The following is a 23,103-nucleotide window of genomic DNA, read 5'->3' as shown; positions in this document are numbered from 1 at the left end:
ACTGCTAGAACTGCTGTGTTAGATGGTCCCTCACAGATAACTCATCAGCACAAGGAAAATTACATATTACTGATGAGTATTTGGCCCTCAATAGTTCATCTTGCTCTGGTGCAGACTGGCATATTTTAGGCCAAAAAACTGCTGCTGGCTTAGTCTATTATTTCACTCATTGCTTCGGTCATCAAAAATCTCTACTCACTTGAGCACAGCCTAGGACTGCTCAGAAAAATACAGAAGAGGGGTTTGGTAGAACTTAACATATTATTACTCAGATGGCAGATGTGCATTTCCTACTATAGACATCGGTATTGGGAAAAACAGGTGCCCAGAAAGGAAATACTACATAGCTATAACTTAAAAGGGGCGTTGCGTTGTCCAGGATGCATGCAGACTAACCGCCTGGGAACCTGCCATCTCTGTCTGGTAAAGTTACCTTCATCTTGTAGTTCCAGTGATGCTGCAGGGGATACTGCCGCAAAAGATCTGTGCTTAAGTGCTTGATCCCTCCCAATATTTGATATCACTATGTGTATCACATACACCAAAAAAGAACTACCGAACTATTTTACAAACTGTAGAATCAAACTCAATTTGTTCATGATTTGATATTTTTCCTCCCCTTTAAAACCTCCACTGAAAATACTACTCCTTTGCTAGGACATAAATGGTGATAAACTTGATGACAAGCTTCCATTAAGCCAAAATTGGGCCAAAAATGACTTAAAGATATCAGGTATTCTACTGTAGATGATGAAAACACCACCACAATCAGACTTGGAGAATTGATCTGTAAGCACAATGGTCTAAAAAGTTCTGCCAGTTTTTAAAATCAGCCATAAGCTCCCTTCTATATGGGAAAGGAATTAGCGTCATATCCAACATATAAAAATGAAAACATGAGAAGGAAACCTATGATCACATGCGACAAGGCTTTTTTTTTTGTTGTTTTTTTTTGTGTGTGTATTAGATTTTTTTTTTTCAGTTCTAGGAAAAGGCCTGATACATTTTGATACAGTCTGCAAGGGCATGTATGCTGGCTTAGAAAAGAATAAGCAAAGATTCTTCTCCTTGCTACTTCCCTGTCAGATTGCAGTTGCACTCTGATGCTACCCTACTGCTCAGACTTGTCCAATACAGGAAGTACTCTGGAACAAGCTGTCTTGCATTAATTTAAGAGAGACCTGTCTGCAAGACAGCATCCCCAGCAACAGTCAATGCAGAAATTCAAAGTCTGCTTGGTCCATGCATCTTTGCAAACCATGTTGTCACACCCCACCACCAACTCTTCTTTTTTGTCCCTACCCTGACCAGGGACATTTAGGGAGGGGACAAATTCTTGTCCTTGGCTTTCAAGGGGGCTTTCAACTCACCAGTACACGATCTCCAAGCCGTAAGTCCTTCTCCCCTTTTTTCACAGACCCACTGTCCGATAGGTTAGATCCAGACTCGTTGCCGGTCTTCATGGCGCTGTTCAAGACGCTCTCTCGCAGGGGGATGACGCGAGTGGAGAGAGGTGGCGTGGCCGTCCCCGAGTGCAGCGACAAGTTCTGAGCCGTGAGGGAGTCCACGGAGTGGGCGTCGCTCCCCGAGCCCTCGGCCACCGGTTGCCGTGTCAGCTTGGAAGGTCGCGTAAAAATCCCCTGCAGCGGCTGGCATTCAAAGTAACGTACTCCACCAACGGAGCCGTCATTCTTACCCACCGGGTCATCCAGAACGACCCCTGCCCACTGGCCTGGAGCAAACTGCGTCTCCCCAAGATACTGGATCACACCTGGCTTCACTCCATTTACCCAGACACGTTCGCCCACCACAAAGTCTCCCAGGAAATCATCGCCCACCTCGGCAACCTTTGACCCCGACTTCTCGGCGCTGGCGGTGGAGGTGGTACCCTGCTTGTGTAAAGGTGAGCCTGTGAATCAAGGGAAAAGAGGATTTGGTATGAGGAGAAAACCTAAGGCAGCCAAAACGCTAGGAAAGGGCATTAAAAAGGAAACATCCAGGACCACAAGTTGATTTTTAGATTTACACTGGCCAAAGGTGAGAACCTGAGTAATCTCACTACTTACACGTCTTCCTTGTCTGGAAAGGAATCGGCACTGGACTTCCCACATTCTGCCCAGATTCTGCAGGTCCCTCACAACAAAGAACCAAGCCCATGTCCTTATCCCCCTTTATAACACCCACTTACTCCCACCCCCATCACAACACTGAGGGATAGTTTGCACAGGAGCACTAGCATGAATAACTCCAAGGGGCAGGAGTGGTGAGAGGGGCATAAGGTCCAAATGGAGAACAAACATCTTTGAGGAAAGTTGTCAATCTTTCATCAAAAATGAGGGGACACTGATGTTTTAGCATCTGGTACTATAGAAACCCCACATGCAGTTAACCCAAGCATTAACAGTCCCCTCCAAGGGTGTTAACAACTCCTGTAGGACCACACAGCTGGCTTTGCAAATTACTCAGTTTGCCCAACTGCTGAGACGCCTTTTGCAGGAGTAGAAGCCAGCAGTAAGTAGACACCTGGGTTATTTTCAATATAAATGGTTTATCTATAAACAAGTATAAACAGCCTTTCTAGGGCTGACATTCAGCAGCAGAACGCAGCAAGACCTGTGATAAGAAACGCTCTCGCTCTGGTATCAGCCCATCCAGCAGAACCTCCAGCTGCTCTGGGAGGAGGAGAACTGCAGATGATGCCAGAAATTCACTATCTCAGTCACTCTTTCCAGGATACCTTGATCAGTTCATCATAGTACAGAAATTCTGCAGTACACAAGGAGACCCTGAATTACGAGACTGGCCTCTGAATAGGGACAAAGATAATCAGAACAGACTAACTAGCAACAACTGCAATGCTTGCTGACTCCAAACCCCCCCCCATCACAAGCTTTGTGCTTTCAGTCTAGGTCCAAGGAGAATTAAAATAAAGAGCATGTGGATTTACTAAAACATGCTTAAGACTATAGGAGGAGGAGATAAAGCTCTAAAAACAGACAAGCAAAAATGTAAGTATGTATACACATACATGTATAGGTATTTTCTCCCCAAACAAAACACTTCCTAATGGACTGAGAAACTTAGCTTGCAAACTAACATCCAGTAAGTCATGCCCTGAATCCTCAGCATTTTGCAGCACGGAGCTCCCAAGGGCTTCTCTCCTGTAGGTGGTGTGGGGCACATGTGCGATAGATGGTCTGATATACCCTGGGCTCAGAGGGAGTTATCTGGACCTTCCAGTCAAACTAAGTTAAAATTTCTGGGATGCCTTCAACCACAAAAAACCCACAGGAGGATTCCAGGTTTCCAGACTCTCTGGTTAACTCAAAATATCAGCTAGCTTCAGTCTCTGAGGCACTACAGATTTGCAGCTGCTTCCCTGGGCTCAGCAAAGTTAGGTTTGGTGCTAACACAAGGTCTTCTTGGCACCACCAGCACAGCCAGGACCAGGAAACAGAAATGGCTCTAGAAAAGGTGCTGCAAGGGAGTCTCCAGGCCAGGTCACTTGAACCCATTGCAATAAGCAATCAGAGCCTTGCACAGAGCCAGGCACAATGAGCATAAGCAAACGGAACTCATCACCAACGGGCAGAGGGAAACGCTGCCTTCACTATTACCAAAAGAAGCTAAACCCAGGGCATAAAGCACAAAATTTTCCACGGCACAAACAGGAACAACTTCCTGTGAGAATAAAGAAAGCATACCCATTGCACCAGGCATGAATTTAGCCCTCGCTAACTTTGAATGTCTGCAAAGACAAGAAAGCACCCCAAATCCTACACCCTTCACAGTGCTCATGTGTTCAGAGAAGATCAACCTGCACTCTCAATTTAGTGTTAGGAACAGGAAGTCAAAGCAAGGTAACTCCCACTACCAGCCTTGTTTGCCCCCTTTGATCCCTGGACAGGAGATACTAACAGTAGGAGCTGAGGGATAGCCCTAGGGAGAAGCCAACAGCACACCCAGGAAGAACATTTGCTCCTGGACAGGGCTGACAGGGAAAGTCTGAGCAGCTGCACAGGCAGGTCAAACTTGAATGCCTATCTGAAGTGAACTGTAAAACTTGTTCAGCCTCAGTCATCACTGTTATTCAGCCTGCACCACTTTCCTAGCTCTCCCACAAGTAATGGGCCTGACAGATCAAGTTCAGCTCCCAGAAAGCCCAAAGAACAAAAAAAGCCCTCACACCAAGATAGTTGCTACAGGCCTAATCTCAGGGGAAAGAAAAGAATACTTGCTAGCTAGTGTACTGGCACACAGTAGTATGGACAACTTAGTTTCTGCTAAAACAGCTGCATTAGGGGATGTTAATATTGATATTTTGGTTATCACTAGACTTCAGAGTCAACATTCTTGATAAACCACTATGGAACAATTGCTTCAGCTTGTCTGTGTCTCCAGGAAGGTAGTACCTCTGTTTGGTCTGAATCTGATCTGAACTAGAAGACAAAAGCGTGGAGCACGTTCAGGAAGCCCATCCCGTGGTAAGGACAGAAAAGGCAGTAATGGAGACTGCTGAAAAGTGTTTCTGCCTCAGTTGCAGCTAACCTTTTCTTCAAGTTCAGAAGAATCTTAGAACAGCCCAAAACAGAAATTAGCTGACAGCAAGAACAAGTGCTAACCTCTGCTGTCTGAAGGGCATTACTCTCCAAGGGTTGTCATCTGCAGATACCTGCTCTCCAAACAGCTCCCTCAGCTTAGGGAAACCCACCCAAATGCACAGCATTCCTGAGCCTCCCCCAGCCTGCGGCACCTAAACATCTGGTCTACGTCTGCTTCACACGGATTTGTGCGAAGAAAGTTTCTTGTTCTTGTCAGATTCCCCAATTAAACACAAACAAGATCCAAGAAAAACTTACGAACAGCAAAGCAAGGATACAGTTCTCAGGTACAAAGCCAAGAATAAAGTCTCACAAGAGGAATAAAACCAAAGTCTTGATTATATTTAACTCCAACCTTATCCTCAGGAGTCACCTGGCAATGCCAGCGAGGGTGCCAAAGGGACTCTCCTAGCATCGTTATTGGGCATTTACCCTGAGCAGCTTACCTGGAAGCTGGCAACATGAAAAACTCTCCTCCTCTGCTCAGGGGCTCGCTGCCTCCCTCTCTTCTGTCCAGCACAAACCCCACTTGCCAAACAGGATGGTGAGGACAACTCCTCCCTCCTTCTCCGGGATCAGGCTCCAAGGCATCACGAACAGGCTTGGGCTTCCCAACCTCAGCCCCATTGTGCTCATTAGCCAGCTCATTCTTTCCCATTTAAATGGTCTTCCTGTAGGTCACAGCACTTTCAGGACTGAGTAACAACCTACAGATCAATGTCTCATGCAGCACCTGCTACATGTGCCTCTTACCCAGCTCCAAGTCCCTACTTTCCCTTTAGCTTCTGTAGGACTGCGTGCAACACACTGCAAACACCCACAGCAGACCTGGCACTTAGCGCCCTTCCTGCAAACTCCTCCTGTCAGTTTTAGGGGCCCACACGGACGGGCCACCCCACACTGCCTCAGGCACCTAGATCCTAACAGACTCCTCTGAGCGAAGAGCTGAAAAAGCTGAAGACCAGTTGAAGCTTCAGCCTGTTCACATGGCTCTTGTTACCGTGTCAATGAAAGCCACGTGCCCGAAACCCCTGGAATTGCAGAGGTTTCCACACAAAGGAGACAGGCTCTTCCAGTTCCCGGAGACTTCTGCTGTAGGAAGGGCTGAGGAGAGAGAGCTTTGCTGTGGTACAGAAGCAAGAAACCCCCTTTGAACAAGCTCCAAAGGCTGAAGCAGAAGGAGCAGAGCAAACACTCCACAGCATCTGCAAGAATAACCTTCGCTGTAGGACTCCTCGTGAGACAAACTCAGCCTCATGTTATATTTAAGTACCGTAACTTTAAATGTTTATATTTTTATAAGTGTGTATATATAAGTCCACTTCCAAAGGAGCCATGCATCCGCTCGCTCCGTGTATTTTGTCATCCCATAGCGTATCAGTGCAGGCACAGCTGTACATTTCTCAGCACTGGGCAATGGAAACAAAGGGGGAAGGAAGAGTTTAGCATGAGAAGCAGCGTACAGCGAGCATTACCCATGCACCTCCTACATCCTGCAGAACCCTTTTGTAATCTTATTGCTCCTGAGAGACATGCCAGGCACCCTGACTGCCCGAAGAATCAGAAATTCAAGAGCCTGTTGTGTTGCCATGGGAATCAGGAGACAACCAGTTAATTGATAAAATGTAAGCACATTAGATTAAAAAAAGAGAAAGAGAGAGAGATACCAGAATAGCATCTCATGCCAGGAAAGGAGGGAGAAGTGAGAAAACGCACGATATTTACAGGAGCGCTTTACAGTGCCCCTAGGAGAGGCCTTTTTCCTTCTCCATTTTAATCTTCAGACTTTTTTTAAAACCATAGGGCAAGTGAATAGGTCTGTACCTAATAAAACACCAGTTTAGCCTGATTAAGGATATGTATCACATTCCACGACTATCTGATATGGGCCATTTCTTCACTTGGTGACAGACCACCCACCTTGCCCAGGAAACCAGATTCAGAAAGCTCCTCATCGAGACGTCTTCACATCGCTGTCACAGGACCTACCAAGTACAGTTTGGCTAGCAGTCGGCATCTGGAGTGGCAGGTCCTGTTCTCCACACTGGCAAAGCAGGGAACCTATTCCCTGGCATTTATTCAGCCCCTAGCCCCAGGGGACTGCAGTCTCTATTTTTCAGTATTTCAGTATTCCTCAATGGCCTCAGCTACAAAACAGGAAATATAATAGCTGCCTCTCAGCGATGCTGGGAGGCTGGAGCGGGCAGGGTCTGGAGGGCCCACGGCTGACCACGGTGGGCGAGCGAGCTGTGACTGCTCAGAGCCTCCGGGTGCAGCCTCCCTCCAGACAGGCGGCTGCGAGCAAATGCTCAAATCCTGCTACACCGTGAAACAACCGGCCACGCTGCGTGCAACTGCCTGTCTGGTCCTAGGCTCCGGTCCTTTTCAGCAGCTATCAATAAGCTTCTTATCCACTACAAGAAAACTACTCAGCTAGAAAAGCTGTACCAGCCGGGCAGAAACATCATCATCACAAGACTCAAAACATTATACCTTCATCTCACCAGCCCATGCTATGAATGTGACTAAATTGCGAGGGGGCACTATACTCTGGGGCTAGTGAGCACCCAATATGCAGTCCTGCAATGAGAATAACTAGTCAAAAAACTTTAGTACCAGTTCTGCTCCCTCCCAGCCTGGACAGGGCTGCAGGACAGACCCGTGACCAGGGGACCTCAAGGGCAATTTGAAGTCAAGACAGAACGTGTCAGCTGCAAAGCCCTGATGCTGGCCGCAGGGGTGCCAGCTAAAAGGAATAATGTATGTTTTTACTGCAGCAAAGATTGTGTAAGAGCTTAAGAGACTAGAGCTCTCCCAGTGCTCACCTCTCTGCTTGGTTCAATGCTCAAGAGATGATGAGGGGATCCAGTTTCAGCTGGGACATCAGACACTGCCTCTGCTCCAAGCACAGCTGCACTCAGGACACGGATGTGATGGAGGACAAACTTCCCTATTGAAAAGACCACCACCTCCTGCTGTGAGTTAAAGAATATTAGTGCACTAGCTCTACAATCAAGTACCTATGTGCTTCTGGCTCCTTCATTTTTACTCTATTGCTCTTGCATTACAAGCACTGTAAGTCTCTCTGGGTCTGCAATACTGTTTTACAATACTACAGAAGTTCAATAACTGATGGTCAAACTAAAGCCTGTGAGAGTTTCCCATTCAGAAGGTGGAGTAAAGGACAGCATAGAACATTAGCCAAAATGAAAACTCAAACCTTAACCCCCCACAGCTGGTCTACCAGGCAAGATACAGTGCCATGTTTCCAGGAGCCGCTGTCTGCACAGGCAGAGACGCAGCCCCAGTTGGCAGCGCCAACAGCAGCCACCCAGGTGACCGTGTCTCCCAAGGGAGGAGTGCAAGATGCCTGCTGTCTTCACAGTGCTTAGCTTCCTGAAGGCCTCAGCGCACCTTATTCCAGATTCCCACACAGGAACTGAAGCTTCTTGGAGCAGCTTGGGTTACACAAAAATTACATTGCTGGCAATCACACAAAACCCAGCCCATTCTGCCATACCCAACTCAAATTATCAAGCACAGCAAGGAAGCAGCTGTTTTCTGCAAGATTTAATCACAGCCCTTCTAAGCTGCAGGACAAGGTGGGAAAAGAGAGGGACTAGGTGAGTGCTAGAGAAAGCAGTGCCTTGCAGGAGAGTGCTGAGCGCCTGGCTGTGCATTAGAGGGGAAGCTGCCAGACAGATTTATGGCTGACTTAAAAACAACTGAAAGCTCTCCAAGTGGAAAGCTGAAAACTCGGGACTGTAACCGCCTGTCTTACGGGACATAAACCTAATTGCCTGGCACAGGGCAAACTCTGCATCTGGCACCCTGGAAATGCGTTGTTCCTACTGTTCCCTGGAATAATCCCCATGGTGTGTGTGTGTGTGTGTGTGTGTGTGTGTGTGTGTGTGTATGTCTGTGTGTGTATTACAACCTGATAACACTTGAACATCGCAAGCAAAAAAGGCTCTCGCTATTCTGAAGAGAGAAAGACTACCTAGAAAGCAACCGAAGATGAAGAAGAAAAGAGAGGACAGTAAGAGAGAGGAAAGGCAAGTGAGCGAGAACTGCCATAACGTGGTTGCACTGCTGAATGCGAGGAGATGCCCGTTCAGACAGACATTTGTCTTCACAAGGGCAGCTGGGAAGGGCACTGAACCTCGAATAGCCGTATTCAACAAAGACTTTCTTTTAAAAGGTCTCATTCGGGAGGCCGACTGGTACGAAATCAGCTCCGCAGTGGGTGAGACGTGCACTCTCGGTGCCCGCTGGAGATGGGAGGGATGAAGGGCCCACGGTTCCTGCTGAGCTACACCAGATTAGATAACATCAGGCTATCTGATTTGGTATAATTTTAAAAAGAAACAAACCGTGAAAAGGCAAACAATGGTATTTGATAAAATATGCAGAGGAGACAGATTTTGGCAGCACCGGGCAAGAGAGGTGAGTGAGCAGTAGAAAGGGAGTAAGATCTTTCACTGAGCGATAATTAACACAGCATATGGTGGATCTATTCATCCCCAAATTATAGTCTTTAGTTTTTACATAATTATTATTTTAAAACCATAAGTATATTCTTTCATCATTCATGCCTCAAAATGCAATTCAGCATTTTCCAATCTGAAAACGGAGCCTAGCACACCTTTGCAGTGATACCCTGTTTTCCTGGAAAATAATAAAACACTTCCACAAGGTATGGGTGCTTTAAGTTTGACAGAAGAAAGAAAGGAGCCCTCATGCCTTTCTTCCTGCGCCACACCAAACCTCAGCCTCTAGAAATAAGTCACAGGCCCTTTTTGAAAAGCTAGGGCTATGCCAAAGCAATCCCTGGTACAAGGCTGAATAATACAGACTTTATTCTTAAATAAACAGCAATAAAATCACTTCAACTGCAGAACATTTCACTTGGAAGCATCATTTAACTAGAGGGTATGTTTTCCCATTTATACCAGCCTTTAGCTGTAAATACTCAATGTGTTTCCCCCCCACACCCATATCCAGACTGAGTCACTTGGCTCAGACCATTGCAACTAGAGTACTTAAGAACAGAAAGGAGCATTCGAAAACCAGCCCGGGGTAGCACAGTACTCTGGCCTCCCGTAAGACAGCTCCGACGGCGAGAACAGCAAATGGGGGAAGATACACTTACAGGGATACGCTCGCGGGGAACTTCCGTCAAAGAGCCCAAACGACGAACCGCAGGACACCGAGAAACTTGCTCGCGAGTCAGCGGCGCGCACGCGCACCACCTCCCTCTCTCCGGCTACGTCGCTCTCATCACACCATATGTTCCACTTCTTTTTAATCTAGCCCAAAGTCTTCTCTTTTGAAACAAGTACAAAAAAAAAAAAAAAAAAAAGCAGCTTTGGAATGAGCTCAGTCTAAACCCGCCGTGGCTGCGAACCCGGCTCCTACACCCGTGCGCAGTTGTCCGCGATTTCGCAGGCTGTGGGAATTTGGTAAGTCTCAAGCATGGTTTAGGGGGGCTGCTAGCACGGAAGCGAGGACAGCTGCTCTCAGTAAGCTGATCCGACGACAAAAAGAAAGAAAAGGGGCAGACTCAAGTCTTTAATGAGACATTTATAAATGATTTCCCAGACGGAGCGCTGGTGCTAGCGCAGAGAGGAGCGGTCTCGGGACACCTTCTGAACTGGACAAATTTATCTCGAGCACCAAACACAGCAGAAAGCAGCCAAGGAAAGCACAGTACTTTCCCTTGACCAGAAAAAGGATTAAGCAGTAAGGCTTTGAACTCAGTTTGAAATTTCACAGCCTTCAGCGTAGGATTTTTGCCCAGACGTCGTGCTCACACAAAACCCGCTCAGAGGGACCCTGCCGCCATTCCTACCCAGCTACAACATCGGCTGCAGAAGTGAGCAGCCAGCCAAGCAGCACATTGCTCAAGCAGGTGTGCACAGAAAGGCCACTGACTTATTCACACAGAAATGATGGAATTAGCTCCCTAGCACTGAAATTCAGAAGTAAAGGTACCAGAAAATAGCCTGGCGTGGTCCCCTAGGAGAGTAATTATTAGGTTATGATTGCACTGGAACTGGATCAGAGCATCACCAGCTTCAAGGCCCAAAGTCTACACAAGGAACACGACGAAGGAGCTGCTGCTGTATGTGCCTAACTTGGGATATCTACTACCTGGACATTACCTGAACAGCCACACGCAGCAGAAGGGCCACAGCTCTTAGCGATCTGGGGAAAGGGAGGTTAAATCACTTGAAGCAAGAGAGCTTAGTTCAGTTTTCGACATAGGCATGAACTACGTCCAGGCATCATACTTACTCCAGCTATATAATATGGGTTTCAACCATTTTATATCACAGCAGTGCTCAGACTGTCTTGTCAGGTCTTCCCATCACCTTCTTTTCCATACAGCTGGAGACATTTACCTTGACAAGTAAAGCAGCTCCTTCCTCTCCCACATGCCCCATTTTGGCTATCTCTAGTAGGTGTGCCCTGCTAAGAAGTTTGGGACTTGTATTCACAGCAAGAGTAGGCCCAGGCTACCCCATTCAAATCAGATTAGCTATACCGTAGCGCCTCATTTTGCCTGGCAGGACAACCACTGAGCTGTATGGCTCATACCTGCACTCCTACCGCATGACCAGCTCAGGACCAACAGCACTTTGGAGATCCACGTGTCCGTGGCTCAACCTCAAAGCACCATTTAATTCAAGTCAGAGGTGCATTGAGTAGCTGGAAGTTAAGTCAGAAACACCACAATGCCTTTACATGCCTCTCCCAGCCTGAGGAGCACTTCAGTACCCATTAGCCAACTGTGCTTCTAGGAATCCAGATCATGGCATTGAACGTGGCAGGGGGCAGCAGCTGGAGCAGGCGCTGTGAAGAGCGGGCATCCAGAAATCCATTACACCTGCAGGTCCTGCTGTGCACAGGGCCGTGTCACTCAGACTGCCTTATAATCAACCCTGTTTCCTCTTCCACAGGGCTGCTATCTAGTCACAGGAGTTCTGTTTTTCATCTATAGCTTGAAACTCATGTGCATATCAACAGGCATTTAAGTTCCAGGGTTTAATATTTACTATTGCTGGGAAGCAGCTCGATCCTCTGAAATGCACAAAATGCTGTTTTGGCCAGCATGATCACCCTAACCCTTACCAGCACCTAGGAGCCATCGAAACCTATTAGATAAAAACTGAACTGCTAACTACAGCTGAAGATACTTGTTATCAGCCTTGCCAGTCCAGACTCTGTCCTGCGGCACTTCTCTAGTCATAGATCACCATAAACAAAACTAAACCCCCAAAACTAAACTATTTCAACAGGACAAACCAGCCTCTGCTGCAACAGAAAGGAAAGGAAGGAAACTCGGCTGTGTTCTCTTGTGTGCAAGACGGTCGAGCTGCACACTGCCCAGCGAGTGCGGCTTGAACGCACGTGGGGACTGCTGCCCAGGCCTCCTCTCCACACAAGCTTCTGCTTGTTCATCTTTCTATATGAAACAACCAGTCCAAGTCAAATCCTAGAACAAGCTTTCATGACTAGCCACAAACCCTGCACAGCTGTACCACATCTATGCAGAGGCTAAGGACTAAGCAAATCCTTTTCTGTCCAAAAACATTGCTAGTGCAGTATCATGCAGTGACATGAAGCTACTGTTTTTCACTGAAAGCCCAACAGAATTCTAGGCCTCTTGCATGAAGAGCTCAAGAACATGATCCAGATGCTCTAAAATCAAAAGCAAATTTAAAGAAATTAAAGACACTGATTTTGTGCATGCAACTTCCAAATTCAAAAGGGCTGGAAAATTGAAGGTATTGGCCAGTTCCTAGGACCAGAAATTTAATCTCCCCAAACTGTCCTGGCCCAACTAAAGATGCTGAACAGCAAGCTCTCCAAGCTCTAACAAGCTCCTTTTCTAGTATTAGACTCATTCCTTGACATTTTAGTTTTCAATAGTAGGAAATTGCTCGCCCTGTCATTGGTTTTTGATCACACTTGCACAGAAATTGCTTCCTCCTTACATTACAAGCAGATAATAAACACATTTAAATAAGAACAGCAAGAATAAGATAGCTTATCCCCAAAAGACTCCCTTACCAACCTCATAGCAAGGGATCTATTGTCTCACAGCCTTAGAGACTTGGCCAATCTTGCCCAATTCCACTGCTGCCAGACAAAAGTGGAGCAAGGTAATATCAGAAGCTCAGGAACTTATACTTGCTCATAGGAAATGTTTTGGAGGTTCAGCAGGCAGGAATGAGTAGTTGCTAGCAACTAAGGGAGAGAGTAGGGAAGATGCTATTTATGTGGCCTAACACTGCACGTCTAACTTACGATAGGAAGAATTAACTGCCTGAGCCTGCAGCTGCAGATGGCAGCGATAGCTCCAGGAGGCAAAATCTGCCTCTGAACTGCATCATATCTTGACACCAAATGAAGACAACGCGAACTCCAGCAGCCAGGCATTCTTCCACTGGCAATCACTAATTCTCCAGTCGGAGGGACCCACTGGACAAGCTGTCTTTCATATATACAAACAGAGCACATGCTTGCACTCAGTGATCATCTACAGCCCATGTCCTCAAGCTACATGTCTGCTCCTGCAGTGAGCCATTGCAACCTCACAGCTCTCCCAGTCTGACACAGTGAGGCCTTTCTCAGCCTGAATGCAGAACAGAAACATCCCACCACCACAGATGAATCACGCAAGAATTCAGACAAAACCCAAAAGCTCAGACTCCTCATTGCACTTCAGGCCACCCTGGGATGTTATGCTTGGAGGGCTAGCGCAACGATCCTTCGGTATCCAGGGAGCGATTCTGCAAGCTGCTGGAGAGCATGTAGAGTTTCATCCCCAAGAGGAGCCAAACTCAGCTTCCACTCAGGCTCTTCCACTTAGGGCAAGGTCTGGTCCAACTCTCATTAGTGCTGAAGATGAGTAAGTAACACATGTTCTTCGCTGTGATTTCGCTTTGCAGAACTCATGGTCTGTGGCCTTACAGACTACTTTCTCATGCTCCTCTTGAGGGAAAGCAGGGAAAAAAAATGTAACAATCAACATGTAATAGGAAAGGCAGGCACTTGCTTAGACTCCAATTAGCATACTAAGAGAGGCCTGTTCTCCGAGCAACCAGCTATCCTGGAGGACAGCAGAGAGTGAAACCACTGTTAATTGAACCACTGGGATGGTACCAGCACAAAAGGCAAGCACCATGCCGTCGGTCTTGCTCATCTTTTTTTTTTTTCCCTCTCTTCTTTTCTGTAGAAACATTACACCAACTCAATTATACCATTCCTTTGAATCCAGTGTCCAACTTCCCTGGAAGAAGAGCATTTCAAGAGGCCTTCTGCAGTATCCCCAGGATCCCGGGGGAATTACAGGCGAGGCAAAGACCACCATCTCTTAATTGCCAGGCAAACTTGTATACAATCATATGGCTACACTGTGCTGAAACACAGCTTTGATTCATTACTTCATCAGCCATTTATTTTGGCAGCCATACATCCATGCACAGATAGCTCAGACTATACATCTCCCTCCAAGGTCACACAATAGACCGATTGTACACAGATCCACACTGTGCAGAGCGCAGAATTTGTTAGGTTGGTTTTGTTTCACCTAATCTAATAAAAAGGATTTTTGAGAGTAGATTAACATCAAATCATCTACTTTCTTCCAAATACCTGGCTTAAACAGCACCGTATCCAAATCAAAAGGTAATGAGTGTACGTGAACAAGCACTGTTTTCAGGAAAAAAGTTATTAATTTGCAGCAGCAATCCCTTGGAGGTGGGTGGGAAAGCGGGCAAAACACACCCACTGAAAATCCAACCCCCCAGCAGGTATCTCAAACCAAACAGCTTTAATGTCTTGGCGATCACATGAAACGATTCGTTATATCCTTCCAGGACAGAAGTGCTGGGGCGCGAGGCAGAAGGGGACAACAGCCAGGTGATGGACAGAGCTCTGCGACTCAACAGCAGAGCCCGTACGAGCGCCCAGCACACAGCCCCCGAGGGACCACCCCGACCCCCCACGAGCACACAGCGTTCTCGCAGCCCCCCTTACTTCTTGCTGGTTTGAGGAGGTCACATTTAAAACAACAACATCTCTTAATCCACTCCAAAACTTCAAAATCAACTTCAAAACTTCCCCAGATGACCAGCTCTATGCTTTTCTCCTGTGAACACCCTTGGCCAAGGCTGCAGTCAACCAACGAGGATGTCGTCACGGACAGCTTAATTCTGACAGCTCTTGTTATTCTATAGTGAGCACTCTGATACATGGAGTTAGTCTTACAGAGCTCGCTACTGCTTAAAGTAGTCCTCTTTGAGGGGATATTATTTTCTAGCATTGTTACCAAAAACAAGCACAGAACCTAATAAATCCAAGATAAACACAGTAAAAATCTAAGCATTCAAAATATTTTAAGGTTTTTGTGGAGGTTAGTTCATGCATTTATCTGCTTGCAAGGAGGATGTTCAGGTGCACGCTTAGTGTGCCGTGGTTATCTCGACCAGTAGTCGATACGATGTAGCTGCAGTCTGATGCCACTTTAATCCTACAGATTCTCACCCAAAACCCATCTATGCCAAGGGGAGTCTTTCCTTTGACTCCAATGAATATTGGCTACGGCTTCTAATGATTAATCTGCTCTTGCAGGATTAGTTCAATTGTTCGAGGCAGAATACGCAGGAACAGATCCTGCCCCAGAGCGGCACCCTTACTTCCACGGCCGTAGCTGTACGCGTACCGATGTTACTGCACTTACACCAGCCACGCTGAATAGGATTTGGTTCATTATATTCAAACCACCATAAGCTGAACATCTGTGGGAAGCAGATTTTCTTTCCCTGCTGCTCTGCGAGGAGCTACAGAGAGCGCGAGCAGGAGGGTGTCCGACCTCCATATGCCTTCAGTGCGTGCTTGCATCTAATTCTAGAGTGAATGCACTGAATATTAAGGATTAACAATATCAGATCCTGCTAAGAGCATCCAATGATTAAGACAATTAAAATCAGGCTCCCAGTTGTCTCTAGATGTCACCTGTGAAGCTGATCAGATCAAGAGTGGCTCAATACCCTCTTGTACTGCCTGGAATGCAGCAGGTCACCTCTCTTCGGAAGAGAAATCCTGCCAAAGACTCTTTCCCTCTTCAAGCGAGGCAACCGAACCCGGGGGGAGAGAGCAGCCGGCACCGCGCGCGCGCACAGCGGCGCGGCACAAACCGTTCGGGGTTGCGGGAGGGCAGACAGGGCGGCTCGCGAAAGGGGCGCGCGAGCCCCACGCGAAGAGTCAGACGGCCGCACCGCCGCCGCGCCAGAGCGCGTTTGCCTTCTGCCCCTGCAGCCGGCACTGGAGGCGCCTACCGCGTCAGACAAACCCCAGGAGGAAGCGTCGCTGGGGAAGGCGGAAGACAGCTGCGCCGGCTGCAGAACGACGTGCTGCGGGGCATCTGCCTCCTCCTGCCCTACGAGCGCTTGCATTACGGTGTTGAACGCCAAGTTAAAGCGTATTGTAGAAGCACGCCGCAATCCATTCCCAAACGACGTCTTAAACACACTCAGTAGCAAAACATTTCTCTCTCAGGTTGTAAATTAGCAAACCAGCAACTCATTAGCAGTCTTTCCTCTGCGCAGCCCTTGCAAACGCACTCTTATTTTCTTTCAGATATTCAGTAACTTCTTGACCAGATGCCGGGGTGTAAGTGGACACTGTAGCTGTTTCTGCTAACTGACAGATAATCTGTTGATGCTGGAGCAGTCAGGCACGTGATCTTAAACGATGCTCCTCCGTACCTTGTCCTCCCAATTTCCCTAGCAGCTAAAGATGCTGTGAATGCTGCCCGACAAACCCATTACGATAAAGCAAACCCTCATCAAACTTTACAGACACTGACAAAGCATTTTCAGCAACAAACACTATTCAAACTTAAAGAGCATCCATCCACGCTTGCAGCACGGATTTAATCGAGGCTAAGACTCGGATCTGAGAGCCGACAGTGCTGATCGCTCCGTGAGGCATGAAGCAAAATGGCAAAAACAAATGTTTGCTAGAAATAATAGCAGCCTCTGGCCCCATGGTGTGGGGTCTTTTCTCTCAATTTGTCAGCGCACAACACCCCAAGTTAATATTAATCAAGAGCCACAAGCCTTTGTGTAGACAAGAATTAGCTTCCTATGTCCGTGCCAGTCAATCAGCTGCTCCGGCCACTACAGTCCCGTTTCTTTTATTTCAGGCAAAACAGTAGTTTAGTGTCTTTCATATTAATTCTCACTTCCAAATAAATAGATTGATATAAAACCAGGCAGCCTCAGCACTCTCTCTTGCAGCTTAACAACAACAAACCACCCACCACACACATACACACAAACTAAAACTTCTAAAACAGTGCTAAGTATCACTACCTAAGAATAACCTACCCAAGCCGTCTCTTATTACCTAGGCATAAATTCCTTATAAGAACTCATTCCCTCTATCCATTTGATTGCAAAATAAACCTACATGCAACAAAAATTACTTCTTACTGCTATGTGTCCAATTTACTCCAACAAAAGCCTGAGAATCTTTAGAGGGCAAACAACTTATTTCCAAGTTAATTTACCAGTAATTTGCTGCTAATCCTCCTGCAGATAAACGAAAAGGAATGAAGATTTCACACCAAGAAAGGTAAGAACAAGATGGTAATCCTACAGAGAAGTTAAGGTGGTGATGAGATTTACACTCCTTGGGCAAAATTCATGCAAGTGTAACTCATTAATGGTGATAGTCTAAATTTATGCAAAGACCAGTTTCTCCAAATCCTCCAAAGCTAGCAGCACTTGCAGAAAACAAATCAGAAAAAAAATGTATATTAAATTAATATTTCATATGTACATATATAATATTAATTTACACACACACATATATAAAGTTTCTCTTCTCCCAGAAGGCTCAAAGTTCAATTCAATCACAGAAGAAAGATCATGTTATACAATTTCTACAGGAAGCCTTTTTTAATTGTAAAGAATGTAACCCAGGGGGTCCAACCTGTCCTTTTCGCTTCATTCTCAGGAATGAGAGGTGTTTGGCAGCAAGGTCCTCAGAGAGGCTGGAGCAACAGCTCCGAAAGCCCAAAAGCTCTGGTCACGTCTCCCACCTAACACAAACTGTATCCAACTTCAACAAACCCACCGCAGCTGCTTCTGGAAGAGAGAAAAGCTCATCTTCCCAGTAGGATGTCAGCCATATCTGTCACTAAAAATCATCTAGGAGACCCAATACAGCACACACCAACCATAAAACAGGTACAAAACAGCAGTAACTGGTCCCCATTACACAAATCAACCCAAGACAATTAGGAACCAGAAGCCAGCTGTGACCAACCACCCTATAACTAGCACAGCTCAAAGTTATACAATCTTCATTACAACTTACTCTAGTGAGCCAGTCATCTACAGCTCTTGCATCTAGTGCTGCAGTTGCTTAGCTTTTATTTTTAGTAAAAAAGCAAACAACATTTATAAAGTTGAATCCAATGCCAGGAAATATGAATGGTCCTGTGCATTAAGTGACAAACAAATGTACACACATTTATATGAACATTAGAAGACATTCCCAGGTTCCTGGCAAAGCTCCTGTGCACCTTAGCTATCAAAGTACACTTTTTAGCAATAACATTGGGCACCAGCTGAAAATCAGTTTTGACACCCAGTAGACATGCCTAAATACGATATTCAGGTCACAGATATTTGCATCTGCCTATCCAAAAAGATGGGATCCATCTATAAAATTCCAAATCTAGGCATGGTTCAGACTGGACTTCTTTAAGGCTTGCAGAAAACAGGACAACTTTGGGCTCCTTTGCTTGCAACTTTGAAGTCACCAGCATTATGCAGCTCTGTCTGCAAATACTAGTTTTCCCCCTCTTTCTTTTGCCTAAACTCTTTAATCAAAGGGAAGATTTAGGGACCATAAAAAGCTTTGGAAGTGAAGCCAGCAGCCAACTGACAGAAAACCGCAGCATGAAACGAGAAGACTTTCTCCTCTAACCAAGTTACTCCAGCGCTGCCCTGAGCAGATGAAAACATGCTGAAACGCAAACGTTTCCCTCCCAAGAGGCTTTCACCTGTTCCAGCAGCTGGGAGAGCTGTGTGGCCCCATTCAGCACGGCTGCTCTTCCCTCTCCACCACGCAGCTCCGGGCAAGGGCAGGCTTTTCCAGGAGGGGGTTGGGAAAAGAAACCGAGACGTGAGCTTTTTAAGTTAAAAGAAATCCAAGCATTATCTCGAGCCCTTTACCAGTGACCCACACCTTGTGCACAGAAACCTCTCTTGCACTCAGGACTGAGAGCAGTAACTTTCTTTACTTAAAATATGGGAAATAAGCCAGAGCATCTGTGGGAAATACTTTGAGACAGCCAGAAGGGGCTTTTTAGTCTGATTTCAAGGGGAAAAAAAGAAGTCACTAAAAAAAAAAAAAGCGTAACTTATTTTTTTCCATTGTTCCAGCCTTATGGGAGAGAACGGGAGGGGGAAGCCAGCGTGGACACTGCTCGAAGCCGGCGTTTTCAGAGAAAACAAGTCAGATGCTCATGTCCCACTGACTTTCACTGAAATCTTCATCTCTACTCTGTTTCTCACACAACCAGCAAACACTCACAGAGTCCAAAATACCACCACAAAGACCCCTGACAGCACACCAGTCTCTGGAAGTGTCAGCTCAGGTGGCAGACACAGCAGCACTCCACACTAAGCAAGTTCACAAAGAGGACAACTCTGAGCTGGTAAGAAACTGGAGCTCTGAATAATAGCTCTCAGAGCAAACAAACCAGATACACTGAGCCAGTATGTCACATGTGCTACATCATATTTGGTCCCTATAGAAACCCAGAATCATCTTGTGGATTGGGGAGAAAAAAAAAATACACACACACACACACACATGGACGGCCTCATTTTGTATACATACACATCTGGAATCTGTATCAATCATCTCTTGTTACATAAGATGCGAGTTGTCAGGAAGACATTGAAGTGTTTCATGTGGTACAACTACATTCCCTGGGAAAGGAGGAGTCAGGTGAGACTGCAAGATGCTTGACCTTCTACAAAAGAATACAAACAGAGTATTGGGGAAAAAAAATAAAAAAAGGAGAGAGAGAAAGATGACATCAAAGCATCTTTATGTACTCCAGACTAGAAACAAAATACATCTCACTTGCACTCTTGCAGGTATGACTGATCGGTTTATGGGAAGGCAGTAGAAAGAAAAAGTGAAGGTTTCCAGTCAGAAACTGCTTAGAAGATTCATTGGCATCTAACAGCTTTCTGACAATACTCGGGTACAACTGGAGAATGAGCGCCCAGTCTGGAAGAAACAACCTGGAGGTGGGGTCTTTCTGAGCTGGCCCTTGGCTACCAAAACCAAGAGACGTAAAGAGCCAACTGACTGCACACTGGTGCATTTTAATTCTGCACTCCATTAGGTGCACGGCTTTTTTTTGTAACTGCATTTCAAGTTTTGGAGATTTCCACCGTCCCCAAAGGTAGCAAATTCAAATAGAGCAATGTTGCTGCCCTATATTTACTACCCCAAAACACACCGGATATCTTCCGCCAAGCTGCAGGGATCAGCTGGGTCAGCAAATGCCTAACAAAATGAAAGAGTCCCTTATGGCATGTTTCTGGTAAGAGGCAGATCGTGGAGAAGCAACACACAAGTTCAGAAAAATCCAGTATTCTCAGATCCCCCTGGAGTCAGGCAACTCCTCACTGACTCCCACAGAACACTGTATTTATGAAAGCAGTTCACAGACCCCAAGCAAATGTTCAGAGACAGCCAAGAGCAGAGCTCATGCTTTCTGCAGGGCTCCTCAGATGCCTCACACACAGCTTCTTTCAAGCAGCTTCTTAAGACCTGATATAAAGTTTGATATAGGATTTGCTATAGGATCCTTCCATCCCAGCAGAGACCCAGTATAGTGAGGGTGAGGGGAGGGTGTTTTCCTGGACAGGTAAAAACAATGGGAAGAAAACCAGAAAAAGCTCTTTTCATAGTCACTTTAAATATTCAGAAGCAGAAAAAACATTTTCACCATCTCCATGTCTGCCCTGTGCCCCCAGAAGGGCCCCGACGCCGCGACACTAGGAAGGATGCTCAACGCTGACTACGCGTTACCAGAGCTTGTCAGGCTGGCGTACAGCTGCCTCCTCCTGAGCAAGAGGAGCACCCAGTGCTGCCAGGAATTAACATCAGCAATGCACTTTGGGGCCAAAAGGCGAGAGGATGCAAGAGGCGAGAGGATAAGGACGGTGGAACGAGGATGGGGGAGACCTCCCTCCTAACATGCCCAAACCCGACCAGTTCCAGGAAAGGTAATGTAATCCAGCTTCCAGGACTAGCCACCACCAGATCCTTTGGCCACAGCTACCCTCAAAGTTTATGTCAGCGTCTGCTGTGGTTAGGATTTCAGCAATGAGGACCCTTGATCATGAAGTAGGGAGAGACCACTCTGATAGAAGACAGAATATTTTCTCCTGTGGTCTCTTCCACAGGAGGGAGAGAAGACTCAAGCCATGCACACACACAAGAACAGCAGTTGTGCAGGATGGCGCGAGAGCGAGCAACGCACTGCAGAACGAGGCCCAGGGACGATGCTACAAGCTCCGTCACAGCCGTCCCTTGAGCACACACTGCGGTAAACAGTCCTGTCGGGCTCTGTCCCCACCTTCCAGGCAGGGGGGTTTCTGTGCTGTGACTTGTTTTGGCAGCTCTGCGATTCCTGGGTGGCCGTGCAAAGCTGTCGGCACCACCCCAAGACGCGCAGAGCGCTGTCTGTGCAGATCTGCAGAGGAGCAGCGTCGTGGCTCATGACATGGGACCGACAGCCAACAGCACAGGCAGTCCGAGTGCTCCGGGAGCTACAGACACCGGGCTACCACGACACCTTCTCCCTCCGTCACCTTCTCGGTTCAGACTGTCACACAGTACCAACCCAGCATCCTGAGACTTCTCCCCTTTCTCCATACACCCATTTTTCAGGGATAAAACTTGTTTAAATCTTCTCAGGCAAAGGTCAAAGACAGCTTGGGCGCAGATTTTGCCCGCGCTTGGCTGGTTGCGCTGACCATCCATCACAGTGACGGATTGCTGTAGCCGAACAAGGCACAAAGCAGCTCCAAACAAGCACTGCATTCAGCTGAATGCCTGCATGGGACCACTGGGCTGACGGTCAGCGTTGACTAACTCTTTCATACCGCAACACATGCTCCGTGTTTGCCAAAACGCCTCTGTGCAAAGCCTCAGAAGTGAAGATAGCCCTGTTTTTTTTTTCTCCCCCAGTTCCATTTATGATTAAGAAAAATCACCTGCAAATAGCTCCATGCCACATATGCAACTATAAATCCAGCATGAAGTGCCTTGAGATTTGCAACAGGTAGCTAAAAAGTCACTTTACTGGAGTCCTTCAGGTTCACCCACAGTGAGGTGTTAGGAAAAACAATAGGGAAGTGCAGTGGGACTAAGACAAAATTTCAAAATAAACAAGCTTATAAACCCTATCCTAAATTTCTTCTGTCAGTTTGTGCTTCCCTCCAAGCAAACAGATAAGGAAGCTTTTAATAGCTTTGATTTAGATGCTAAATTAAGTGACTCTTTCTAATACTAAAACTACTCAGACACAGAAGAGCTCCATTTAAATGTTTATCTCAACATCTAGGGCCAAGTTCTCAGCTGAGGAAAATCAGTGATGCTCCACCCTCCACAACACTGTCTGACACTGAATCATTTGGAGCTCAGCCCATGATCTCACATGGTGCCTGGCCCCTCAAAAAGACTCACACACGTGCAAGACAGTGAGCTAAAACATCAAGTTTCCACAATACTGTTTGAGGAAAGAATCTACAGAGTAGAAGAGATAATACACACACCGCTAGTCCCTGGAAGAAGAGAAGGCTGAGCCGAAGCAGCCAGTGAGCAAGCCAGATCTACTGACGTACAATAAAGAAGCACAGTGTTAATTGTATGCATAAGGTATACAGACTACCAGAATGCAATACACTGGGTATAGACCAACAGACAGGAAAGCACATGTGTCTAGGCATCACTATTCATATCCCCGTCCTTCAAATAATTTTGTTCAAACAAATGCACTAATTTGAGATAATCTGCACAGGACAAATCACTAAGTGCCTGGTTCTCATTCTCGTAGCATCACAGGCCAGAAGCAACGGCTATAGGAAGATGGTTAAAGTGATCAGGGGTGAGGTTCCCATTTACCTGATTATCATTAGCCCTTCAAATGCTAATATCTATATATTCACCCTTCCCTCCTGGAAGGTCTCGCAGTTATATGAAAAGGACGAAAAGGACAAAAGGACGCTACAGTGCAACATTTGAGCAAAACAGCTCCTCACCCCCCACCCCCAACAACACACAGTCAGTTCTAATTCTGCCCATATTTGGGTTGGAGACTATGCATCTAGCAATCCCATGGTTTGCGGACAGGTCTAATTGCTAGAGCAACCACACACACGCGAGCAAG

The 23,103-nt window shown here is 46.5% G+C and overlaps 1 protein-coding gene across 1 annotated transcript in view; it reads right to left on the bottom strand.

Annotated features, from left to right (window-relative positions):
• The window catches only part of CLIP2 (CAP-Gly domain containing linker protein 2), an 83,086-nt gene that overhangs the window by 42,550 nt on the left and 17,433 nt on the right, over window positions 1-23,103 (bottom strand). Inside the window, exon 3 of the mRNA XM_062592542.1 lies at window positions 1,371-1,909. Coding sequence (XP_062448526.1) covers window positions 1,371-1,909 — 539 coding nt within the window. The remainder of the gene's footprint in view (window positions 1-1,370; window positions 1,910-23,103) is intronic.

Source organism: Rhea pennata, chromosome 20, assembly GCF_028389875.1.
Source record: "Rhea pennata isolate bPtePen1 chromosome 20, bPtePen1.pri, whole genome shotgun sequence".
NCBI lineage: Eukaryota > Metazoa > Chordata > Aves > Rheiformes > Rheidae > Rhea > Rhea pennata.
This window is presented reverse-complemented; position numbering and strand designations above follow the sequence as displayed.